Source organism: Lactuca sativa, chromosome 7 (genome assembly GCF_002870075.4).
Source record: "Lactuca sativa cultivar Salinas chromosome 7, Lsat_Salinas_v11, whole genome shotgun sequence".
Taxonomy (NCBI): Eukaryota; Viridiplantae; Streptophyta; class Magnoliopsida; order Asterales; family Asteraceae; genus Lactuca; species Lactuca sativa.
The window spans coordinates 48,336,046-48,348,878 of record NC_056629.2 but is presented as its reverse complement, the minus strand read 5'-3'; the positions used below and the strand labels follow the sequence as shown (position 1 = coordinate 48,348,878).

Genomic DNA, 12,833 nt, shown 5'->3' with positions numbered 1-12,833 from the left:
AATATTGATGTGGAAATTCATTAAACTCTTAAGGATTTAATGGAGTGTAGAGTTTAATGGATAAAATGAGATAGTTAATAGAATGCTGATGTGACAATCCATTAAACTCTTAAGAGTTCAATGCATTGTAGATGGGCTTACCAGAGTGTATAGCCATTTGGTTTATCTTTACTGCTACATGATTGTAGTAGAGATAATATAAATTTTTCTTTACAAAAACAAATAACACCTATAACTAGCTTTTTAAAATATTGTTTGTGAGTAATAAATAATGATTAAACATATATTATTGATTAATTATTTTGAACCCATAACAAAATGTACACGAAAATTTTGTATACAATACGATAACAACGAACAACAGTGTGGATGGGTGGTCCAGTTAAAGACTTAAAAGGCTCAGCTTCTTCAATGTGCTAAGGACCTGGGGACCGGTACGATTTTCAACTGATGTTTAAGCGATGTGGAAATCCCTGTGATTTCCGTGATGTCAAGCTCATGGGGTTTCAATCCATTTGGAAGTTTCCAATCAAAATGATACAAGAAATTAGCAAGTGGGTATTCAACCATACTCAACCCAAATGTAAGTCCGGGGCAAATTCTCCGGCCAGCACCGAACGGAATGAACTCGAAATCTGCACCCATGTAATTGATCGGACAGTTCTCAAATCTCTCCGGGATGAAGCTTTCGGCATCTTTCCAACTGTCAGGGTCTGTTCCACAAGCCCAGGCGTTTACAAGGATCTTAGTCTTTGCCGGAATATCATATCCGTCGACGTTGCAAGCTTGTCGGCATTCTCTGGGTACTAATAAAGGTGTAGGAGCATGTAACCTCAGTGTTTCCTTTACTATTAGTTTCAGGTAATGCAAGCTTTGTAAATCCGTTTCGGTGATTGTGTCTCCTTTCACCACCGATCTCACTTCTTCTTGTGCTCTCTTCATCATGTCAGGGTTCCTCATGAGCTCAGTCATCGCCCATTCAAGTGTTGCTGAAGATGTATCTGTTCCAGCAGTTAACATATCCTGCATTAAACCAAAAACATGTTAATTAGATTATGAATTCAAAAGCCATGTACATGTTGGGTGGCTCGAAGTTTGTCTATATTTATATATTCATACCAGAACAACGGCTTTGACATGTTCATCTGTGACTGTGAAATCCAAGCCACCGGTTTCTTTGACTCTCAAAAGAACATCAACTAGATCTTCCTGATCGCTCTTGTTTCTTCCTTTAGATCTGTGTTCCTTTAACACATCTTCCAAGATGTCATCAAGCTGCTTCTGCATCTTCAACCACTTGGCTTTCTTCCCCAAGATCACATTAAGAAACTGTAGACCAGGATAATACGATGCTAGATTGAAAGCACTCAAAGTTTTCAACACATCATACAACACCTCGATCAAAGTAGCCTGGTCTTTGCAGGAATCTCCTAACGTAGCCTTGCAGATGACATTATTCACCATCTCCACAGTCATTTCAGTGAAGTTGACGGGTGTTCCGGCTTTCGATTCAAGAACCTTACTGATACGTCTAAGTTCCTCTTCCCGAATAGAGCTAAAAGATCGAACTTTTTTAGCACTAAGAAGCTCCAAGGTGCAAATCTTCTTCATCTGCCTCCAGTATTCGCCATATGGAGCCCACCCAATGTCTTGAGCTTTATAAAAGAAGATTTGGGAGGTTGTGGTGGTGGGTCTGTCAGCAAAGCTGATATCGTTGGTTTTCATGATCTCTCGAGCAAGTCGAGGTGTAGACACGACGACTGTAGAGACTTGTCCGAGCTGTAGATGCATGATGGGGCCATATTTCTTGGCTAAGTTTCTAAGAACTCGATGAGGAGTTGGGCTTTTGAGTTGGTGTATGTTTCCGATGATGGGTAGTTTTGGTGGACCTGGTGGCAAGTTCTTGGAGGTCTTCGGTGATAATGCCCAAAAAGCAAAGAGAAGGAATGAAGCCACAGCGAGGGAGACGATGGTGAGAGGCTCCATTGTTGTAGTTGGTGGTGGTTGTTATTAAGCTAATGATGCTGGTATTTATAGTACGCCAGATTTGTTGATGGGTTATGATTTTGCGTCAAGATTGAACGACAACATTTTAGACTTTAAATATTAAAATGCATAGTCATGGAACGCCACACAAAACGTCAATTTCTTACTTATTCTATTTTGTGTCACATGATTGGTGTCGATCGATTATATTGGATATTGGTCAATAAATGTACACTTCATTTTTCTTAGTCCAAAGTTTTAAGTGATTAAATATAGAGAAAATCACATTCTTAACCAAATGGCTTAGGGATTAAAAAAAAATTTCCATATTTTCTACTAATAACAAATATTTCAAATTGGTCCATTTTAGAACTTATTCTATGACGTGTTAAGAATTTTGACAACTGTTTGCCTTTTAAGTGTTAATTTGGTTTCGCATTAGGTGTTGAAAATGTGCCAAAATCCTACTTTTAAGTGATATTGTGTTGTTGTGGGATGAACCTTTTGTGAAAGTGTTGCCTTTGACGGTTATGTATCAGCTTGTACTTTCTTGTTTTGTGCAATCTTTTTTCATTGCTGCATGTTTATTATTTTAAGCGAGTTCCGAAATTATCATCTCTATTAAGGTTGCCATTATTTGATTTTAATTAAGGTGTCACAGTTCGAAAAGTTTCCTTGATATTATAGATTTTATATTATGACTATGACTATTTTTAGACTATATATATAAAGCCATTACTACTACAAAACGCCTTAAAACACCCGGTTAAAAGCTTTATATAACCGGGTTTCCAACCGGGTTTCTTATTAGCGAATCTTATTCGGATAACGTAATAGAATCCGGTATTCCAGACGGGTAATATAATCATAATAAAGACCGGTTCGTAAGTTTAAAACCGGGTTTTTCTTCCTTACCAGGATCACTTTTGTGTGGCAATATAACTCGGTCCTTATACATACAACCGGTCCATTCTTCTTGTATTGTATGACCATGTTCTACAATATGCAACCAGGTCTTATAACTAATTTAATTTTTATTTTTAATTAATTTTGTAAACCCAATAACAACATGCTTACAAGTTACAACGATAAATTCACAAGAAAACTATAAAAAAAAAACATTTTAACTAAGCATGGATTTGTAAATGTTGACATGCCAATTAACCTAACTTAACTAAGCATGGATTTGTAAATGTTGACATGCCAATTAACCTAACCATAATAGACATCGATAAAAACATCATCCAAATAAAGAACATGTCTGTTTAACAAAAAAATCATTATTTTGGTAAGTTTTTACTATATCATATAACTTGAATAAAAAAATTAAAGAAAGAACACCCATGATCCCATCGTAGAGGAATTGCCCCAAACAGTTCTATCATTTATCATCAACGAATAACAAACAAAACAAATAATTAATTTTTTTTAACATAATTATAAGACAATTGATTTTAAACAATTTCAAATGACCTTTTTCTACTACATAAAATTACATCATCATATCATATTGGAGCAATGTGAGTGTAATGCCTGGTTCCTGGTATGTATTTTAATAAAGAATTATTCATTTTTGCAAAGGGATTCGATGAGTTGGAGGCCCCAAACTCGTCGAGTAGGAATCAGACTTTTGGACGCAGGACTTGAAGTGTATTCGACAAGTTGAGAAGCCTTAACTCGACGAGTAGGACTGCCATAGTGAAACCCTAATTTTCAGGGGTTGCACCCTATTTAAGGACATTAACACATCCTTATAGCCTCCCTCATCACCTCCCTCAGTCCAGCACACCCTAATTCGTGATCTTGAGCCTTGTGAGTGTGTGTGAGTGAAAAAGGAGTGATTCTTTGGTGTGTCCTTGAAGGAGTGGAAGCTAGAAGTGCTTGGCTGAAGGAAGAAGCTTTGGATCCAGAAGTAGTGCTTCATTTTCTACTCATTTGAGGTATAAAGTTAATACCTTGGCTTTCTATGGCTTAGATCTCCATTTAGGGTTGTATTTTACCATTTTTGGAACCATTCATAGATGCAAGCATGCTTTGGATTCATGACATCAGATCCAGAACCTTTGAGGGACTCCATGGCATAGAGGTGCCAACTTTAGGGCCATGGGAGTCTCATACATCATATGAACCCTTTTTATGGCTTTTTGAGCTAAATAACCAATGCATGTACGTAAAGTTAGAAACTCTACGTGATATATCGAACCCAGGGAACCAGATCTATGTTTTGGATACATTAAGCCCGACTAAAAACGACTGTATGGATTTAGACTATGGAGGACTCGACGAGTTGTTCATACAACTCGAAAAGTTGGGTCGTGGTCCCCCAACCTTTTCGGTTACCGAGTAAAATCGTTGAGTCTAGGAGATGACTCAGCGAGTTGGACATGCTTTGAGCTTGAAGATTGAAGAACTCGACGAGTTCAAGGAGGAAATCGACGAGTTCATGAAAGAACTCGACGAGGAGGATCGAGGTTTCAGGGTTTTATGGATTATGGAACTCGACGAGTTGATGGACCAACTCGGCGAGTTGAGTCAACCAAGATGTTGACTGTGACTTTGACCATGGACTAGAGTTGACCCTTAAAGGGGTTATGAGTGTGAAAAGGTAATTAAAGGAGATTGTTATATGTAGGAGTTTGAGAGAAGTTGATCCCAACATCGAGGACAGTTTAACTACTTCACGACATTGAGGTGAGTTACCTTCCAGTAGAAGTGGGTCGAATGCACTAATACCGGCCCACCTGTAAGAGTATAGTAGGGAGGATTGTCTTTGTGATAATTATTTTGTATGCCACTATCTGTTATGCCTGATGTGCTAGTATGCTATGATATTATGTGATAGTGGTAGGAAGGGGACTAGTCCCCGGACCCGGTTGAGAAATACCAGCAGGGTAGGTTAGGCACCCAGATATGCCTAGCAGGATAGGTCGAGCACCCAAATATGCTTGACAATAGGTAGGTCGGGCACCTCGGTATGCTTACAGTTTCAATTTTTGTTTCAGGTTCTTTTTCTTCGAAGGTAAAGGAGCCAGTACGGTAGCAGCGCATCACACACATGATTTCCGCATTTGAGATTCTTGGGATTTGTACTCTGACATTGTTACTATGTTATGACATGATTTTGAGACTTATGATCTATGACTTTTTATGAAATGAAATAACTTGATGATGTTTTCTATAAATTGTTTTATAAATTGCTATATCAAAAATGAAATTTTGGTCCGTATTTTTGGGATGTTACAGTGAGGGTAATGGATGGAAAAAAAGAAGAATGTGAGCAAAGTATCATTAAACTATAAGTAGGATGTTATAAATATGAATAGCTAACCATATATCATTAAAAGTAAGATGTTATGATTGGATGCCATCTCTCTTTCCCACTATGGTTTCTTTCCCCGATACCCATGACGGCCTAGTAGGACAGGATTCTTAAAAAGCTTCGAGCTTGTACGTTTCTGAATTTTTACCTACAAATAGAAGTAAGCAGCACAGTTAAAACATAACAACAAAACAAGTAATACTTAAAAGAGATATTCAAGTCTCACAAAACTAAAATTCCTAAAATTATACCCTCCCTTTAAGTTTTCTAATGTAGCCCCATCCAGATGCAGGTAGATATCTGGAGAAAGAGCTCTAGAATCTTACCATGCAAGTTGTAGACATTGGAGCTTATACCAACCATTTCAGTGATCTCTCTGTTTTCTGTCCTAACCTTATTATACCATAGTACAAAAGTTAGAAAGGTACATATGGGGTTTAGTTTAGCATATTCAACGATTGGTCACTGCTTCCAGACCCACTACATACAATAGTACCAAGAGACTAGCTTTTAAATAGACCCATCAGGAAATCAGCCATGGCACTATGGTCCGACAAACTGACATTCCAAAATTTGGGAACAACCAGAGGAACTCTGATGATGACATAGATCAACCACTAAGGAGAAAACCAGAATTGGGAAAAGTTTACGTAACAACCATCGCATCACCTACTCTACTAAGGCAATATGCAGGAGATCTTTCATTATGCAGTGAGTGCAACTATCACCAAGTAGGTGCATGTAGAGAACTAATATGTAAGAACTGGTGTAGGAAGGGGCACACCACTAAGTTTTTTAGGCGTCCAACCTGCACCCCAAACCAAGGAACTGGTATTAGTGGAAATCGCAACTTCTATGAATATGGAAGAACCAATCACTTCAAAAGAGATAGCTCTAAAATGAGAAATCAAGGAGGTAACGCTCGGGGAAGAGCATTTTTCATTGGGACGAATGATGCTACCCAATGTCCTGATGGGTTTGAGCCATAACAATATTCCTATGTGCACATGCAAACCCTAATGCTTGGATCTAGGTTTCTCTAATGAACATGCTTTTCATCCAAGACTTGCAAACCCTATATCTATGGTATATAATTCGAAATTGACACTACAAAGTAGATCTAGATGATTACCTCTTCTTGAAAGCTTGAATCTTGTTATCCTTGGAGCTTAGAGTCACAAATGTCACTCCTCTAATGGCTTATAAACACCAAGAAGCAAGAGGATGATTTGGAGAGAGGTTGTGGGCACAAAATCGGCTCTAGGAACTCCTTAGGGTTTCTGGTAGCCGATTTATATAGCCCTTGGGGTCTTGAAATACTTGAGCTGCTAGGGTTACAGCCTGAAACCCTAATTTGATAACTTAGGCCTTAAGCAGTCCAAGGAACCTTCTAGAATAAGGCTTGGACGAATTCAAGGAGTCCATATACCTTAATTTCGTCCACCCTATAATCCATAAGGATCCACATCCCAAAACCAACTGTCACACAATTGACAGTTCCAGTCCCCTTTATTTAATTAATCTCTTTTAGCCACAAAATTAATTCTTAATTAATTCTTGTCTAATATTAATTAAACTATATGATTTCTCCTTTAATATATTAATCATATAATATATTAATAAATCATAATAACCTCTTTATTTATAAATCATCCTATCATGTTGCTTTGGTGAAGGCAACCCAAAAGGACCATGCACAACCGGGTCAAGTACTTACCAAATATAGTTACAGACTTAGACACTAATCCAACAATCTCCCACTTGGATAAGTCTAGTAACTATAAATGTAAGCACAATCCGATTAGCAATCGTAGCTCTCAAAGTCGCTGTCGAACTCTTATCTTCTTAGCAACCTGTCCTTTAGATAAGGGATCGTATAGTACTCTGTTCTAGATACCGTGTGGATAATTACATGGAACATAGTCATACTTATTGTCCAACAGTTTGTTTCTTGATCTCTGATTCATTTGACATAGAACTTAATTGAACACATCAATTCAGTCATGATCGGGCCCGACACATAAGTCAAAACAAATTATCGAGGGGCCCTGATATCGCTTTTATCCTCTTAGGATAAAAGGAACAGATGAACTTCAACTTATATGCATTTATTATTCACTAACCAAATCACACACAACAATGCGTTTTATGACATCAAGTTACTAATGCGTTTTCGCATTATCAATGCATAACCAATTACCAAACAATAAACCATATATCTAGGTTTTAAGACCATATGATATTATCGTCTTGCAATCACTCGAGATAAATTCCATGAAGTGATTCCAGCAAGCGAGGGTTTATTTCAATGCTCAAATCAAACTGATAAGCAATCATGAACATTGTAGCAAATTTTTGCTATGTCTAATACATTTGAGACAATCTACATACTTATTCATGATAGTCTTCATTCATACCTACTATCAACATATGAACAACTGTGGACGGTTCGAATAATTCATATTATTCCGGAAGTCAAAACATGCAAAAATTGAAACAATAGGTAAACAATTAACATAAGACAATAATATTACTAATAAATAATACCCTTTTATTTAATAATAAAATGTTAATTACAGTTTATCTATTACATGTTTCTAAACTATCTAATCTAAACTAATATCATCCTTCAGCCTGATGCTCCTAGCGTGTTGCAAGTGCTTAACCCTTCTCAATCCCTTCGTAAGTGGATCTGTTGGGTTATCCTCTAACGATACCCTCTTTACAACGAGGAGTCCTTCTTCCACCCGATGTCGAATAAAATGATATTTTCTGTTGATATGTTGAGATCTGCCGTAATCCCTCGGTTCCTTGGTCAAGCCAACTGCTCCTTCATTATCACATAAAATTTCCATCGGCTCCTTTATGGCTGGCACAACTCCAAGGTCTCCAATGAAGTTCTTCAACCATATTGCCTCCTTTGACGCTTCGCTCGCTGCAATGTACTCTGATTCACACGTAGAATCAACTACTGTCTCTTGCTAGGAACTTTTCCAAGTCACTGCTCCTCCATTAAGAGTAAAGACCCCGCCCGACTGCAAACAGTAGTTGTCTCTGTCGGTCTGAAAACTGGCATCACTGTACCCTCGCACCTTTAAGTCATCACCCCCTCTGAGGACTAGAGACCATTCCTTGGTCCTCTGAAGGTACTTAAGAATGTTCTTGACTGCGGTCCAATGCGCTTTGCCAGGGTTCCCTTGATATCTACTGACTATGCTTAAAGCAAAGGCCACATCAGGGCGAGTACAAGTCATAACATACATAATCGAGCCAACGTATGGTACTCGACTCATTTCTGCTATCTCGACTTCGTTACTCGGGCACTGAGTCTTACTCAACTTGGCATTACTTTTGATCGGTAACTCCCCCTTCTTTGAATTCTCCATACTAAAACGTTTTAGTACCTTGTCCAAGTAAGTATTCTGACTAAGTCCTGTTAGTCTCTTACTTCTTTCTGTCATTATCCTTATTCCCAAAATATAGGAAGCGTCTCCGAGGTCCTTCATAGTGAAGCACTTCCCGAGCCGGGACTTAACCTCCTGCAGTGTCAGGATGTCGTTTCCTATGAGCAGTATGTCATCGACATACTATACGAGGAAGCTAACTATACTCCCACTGGCTTTGACATATACACACGATTCATCCTCGCTTCGTAGAAACCCAAACTCTTTGACTTTCTCATCGAACCAAAGATTCCATCTGCGAGACGCTTGCTTAAGTCCATAAATGGACTTCTCTAGCTTGCACACCCTATTGGGATGTTTCGCATTGAAAAAACCCTTTGGCTGAGCCGTGTTGTAACAGCCCGGATTCCCAGGTATTAGTTATTCTTATAATTTTTGGAGATTTGTGAGGAGACTCGGCGAGTTGGAGCTCAAACTCGCCGAGTAGGATCACGGTTCTGGACGCGGGTTCGCGCCTGGACTCGGCGAGTCCAAGGAGTGGACTCGGCGAGTCCACGCTATTTAATGAAACCCTAATTCCCTGGGTTTGGAGCCTATTTAAGGGAACTTATAGCCTCCCATTGCGCCTACCAGTCCCTTGAGAGAACCCTAAGAGAGAGCTAATTCGTTTTGGGAGAGAAGAAGTCACTTTTGGGACTTTGTATTCCTTGTTTAGCAAGAAGAAGGTCGCAAGAGCAAGGAGGAGGCGAGATTCTAGCAGATCCAGAGTCCAAAGGCTTCATTTTGAGGTAATGGTTCGAATCTCCTTCAGTTATAGGGTTGATCTTTAGAGTTAGGGCTTTATAACCCCTTTAGAGAGTGATTATCTGAAGCAAATGGTCCCTCTTCGAGTTTGTGCCTTGGATCTGGACTCAAAGAGGTCCAGAGACCTTAACCCTTGGGGCTTTTTGGGTTATTATGGAGTTATTAGACCTAGGTGGTCATTTTTGGGACCAAATCATCTTTTGATGCCTTGTGGGGGTTATACAAGCATCAAGTTCCAACTTTACGTGACATTCATGCTTGGGGAGGCTAGATCTATGGTTTGGGAAAGCAGATCTGACCTCAAAAGGTCAATAGAGTTTGTGCATGGCATGAACTCGCCGAGTTGTTCTTGAGACTCGGCGAGTAGGGTCGGGGTTTCATGTAAAGTGTTCAGCGAGTGGACTCGCCGGGTTGGGGGATGACCCAGTGAGTCAGGGAGAGTCATTAGGGGCTGAGTCAAGCCTGAACTAGCCGAGTTGCTCTTGAGACTCGGCGAGTTGAGTCGTGGTGGCCCCGCGATTCATGCTAGGTGGAACTCGTCGAGTTAGGGAAATACTCGACGTGTTAAGAGAGGATCCTAGGGAGTCAGTGAACACGTATAGACTCGCCGAGTCGCTCTAGTGCACTCGCCGAGTCCTATCAAAGTTGACCGTTGTCCGTTGACCAGAGTTGACCGGTGTTGACTTGATATGGGTAGTCAACCTTAGTTGTGAAAGTGTTAATTAGAGATATATTGTGTTATAGGAGGATTATAGCTCGGAGGATCGAGTGCGAGTGATTTCCGGGATTTGCGAGTTATCGAGATACGCGAGGTGAGTCTTCTCACTATACTTTACCTTGAGTAGGTAATCAGAGTTATGAGACAGAGTATTTGTATGCTATATGTATGTTATGTGTTGTAATGCATTATTTCTATGTGATTTATGATGTGCATGCTTATAGAGTTGGAACCGGAAGGTTCACAGAGTTAGAACCAGAGGGTTCACAGAGTAGGGTCCACGGACCCACAAAGTTATAGCCTCGAGTGGCTAATATGTGTTGTGTGTAGTATTTTGGGGAACTCACTAGGCTTTGTGCTTACAGTGTTGGTCTTATTTGTTTCAGGTACTAGTGATGACCGTGGGAAGGCGCCGGCTTGATCAGTAGACACACATGGGATTTTTATGTTATGTGATCTTGGGATTCTTTATATGACATGAGTTTCAAACATTGATGTTTTTATGAAAATTAACTGAATATGTTTTTATATTATGCGAAAAATTATTTTGAAATTCACGGTGTTACAAGTTGGTATCAGAGCCTTGGTTTGAAGGATTCGACTACACCTTCGGGCGTATTTGAACTCAAACTGAGGATTTGAGAAGTATTTTCAAAAAGAGTAAAAGATTTTTGGAAGAACGCAGAGCAGAGTTGTGTGTACGACCAGTCCGCGCCCGAACGGTGATTTCCCAAAATACCCTCATGTTATGTGATATTGATATTGATATGGTGTATTCTCATGCTAGAGTAGGCTAGGTACTCCTATTAGGACTAGAGTGGCCTGATTTGTGATGCCTTAGCCTAGGGAGAGGTGAGCTGCTATGAGATGCTTGAGAGTGAGTAGGTAGCAGCGAGGGGCTTATGAGAGATCTGTTAGAGAATGGATTATGCATGATAGAGTACTTGGAATTTGGGATCAGAAGAGGAGGACTTGGGGTGTATTCTGATACGGTGCGGACAGTAGTATTGGGCCCGTACTACTGAAAGCACCGGAGCGGTGTACAGCCCAAGTAGGAATCTTTGGAATACCAAGGATCAAGGAGGAATGAGTTGTCGAGTGTGAGTATGCTCGAATGGATTCTAATTTATCGTATGTTGTATTTGAGAGGTAGATCATGGTGAGGACACATCTGATGCCTGAGAGCAGTGGGGCCAGTGATGAGGAGATCCGTCGGATCATCCATGAGGAGGTGGCTGCGGCCATCAGGGCAGAGATACCAGAGATGTTCGGGTCTATTAAGACCACGTTGATTGAGACCTTCGACGAGCGTTATGCCGCTCTTTCTGAGGCTGCTGTTGCAGCGGCCACCGCACCCATTGCTGCCGCGAGGCCGCAGGGTGGTGATGCGTTGCTGTTCCGAGAGTCCAGCAACACAAAACCGCCGGAGTTTGATGGGACCCAGGACCCGGTGGCGGCTATGAGATGGATTTCTGACATAGAGGGGTGTTTCTTCACTTGCTCATCTCCTGAGTATTTGAGAGTTCGGTTCGCGCTGAACCAGCTTCGCTTGGGAGCGAAGGACTGGTGGAAGTTTGTGACAGCGCACTTTACGCCTGCTGAGCTTGCGGCAGTGACCTGGGAGAGGTTCACTGCCATGTTCCGAGATGAGTACGTTCCCCAGGTGGAGAGGGAGCGTTTGGCCCAGGAGTTTCTGGCCCTCAAGCTGGGTACCGAGTCTGTTACGATGATTACCAGGATGTTCCATGAGAGGGCGATGTTCTGCCCTGAGCACGTGTCCACTGAGCAGGCACGTATGAGCCGATATTTGAGTATCTTGAGGCGAGACATTTGGGAGTTCGCGGTGAACTCCTCATACCGGATATTTTCTGAGCTTCAGGAAAATGCCCGGAAGAGGGAGATTGAGCTAGAGACTCAGGCTAGGGAGGAGGCGGAGTCTCAGGGGAGGGATCGGCGACCAGCGCAGCCTCAGCCGGCAGCCAAGCGGGCCAAGCCCGCTGATCCCAAATCAGGGAGCCACAAGGGCCGCACTTATGGGAAGTGCAGAAAGGGTCATGATGGAGTCTGTAGAGCGGGATCTTGCTACAAGTGTGGCAAGGAGGGGCATATGGCCAAGGACTGCCCCAAGGGGTTTGCGGTGTGTTTCCATTGCAACCAGACCGGACACCGGAAGGCAGAGTGTCCGCAATTGCGAGGATCATCTCAGGGATCTGCCCCTGCCGCCATCAGAGCTACCGAGAGTCGGCCAGTGAAGGTCGAGGCGCCGAGGGCACGAGGGAGAGCTTTTCACTTGACCGTGGAGGAGGTCCGCGCAGCGCCCGATGTCGTGGCTGGTATATATTCTTTCGTGTATTTATTTTGATGTTGAGATATTATGCTTATATTATGTTATGCGTAGGTACTTTTCTTGTGAATTTTGTACCTGTCTTGGTGTTATTTGACTCGGGTGCGAGTCGGTCTTTTGTATCTTTGGCTTTTAGTCAGCATATCAGTGTTAGCCGTGAGGCGTTGAGTCGGCCTCTGAGAGTTTCCATAGCTGACGAGAGGGTGATATATGCCACGGAGGTTCTCCGAGGGTGCTTAGTCGAGATTTTCGGTGTTG

The 12,833-nt window shown here is 41.3% G+C and overlaps 1 protein-coding gene across 1 annotated transcript; it reads right to left on the bottom strand.

Moving 5' to 3' along the window:
* Positions 1-269: 269 nt before the first annotated feature.
* Positions 270-2,122, bottom strand: LOC111890493 (costunolide synthase-like). The gene is made up of 2 exons (XM_023886603.3): positions 1,120-2,122; positions 270-1,023 (listed from the first exon to the last, which is right to left on the bottom strand). The coding sequence occupies exons 1-2, from the start codon at positions 1,984-1,986 to the stop codon at positions 409-411; spliced, it is 1,482 nt and encodes a 493-aa protein (XP_023742371.1). The 5' UTR covers positions 1,987-2,122; the 3' UTR covers positions 270-408.
* Between the last annotated feature and the right edge of the window lie 10,711 nt (positions 2,123-12,833).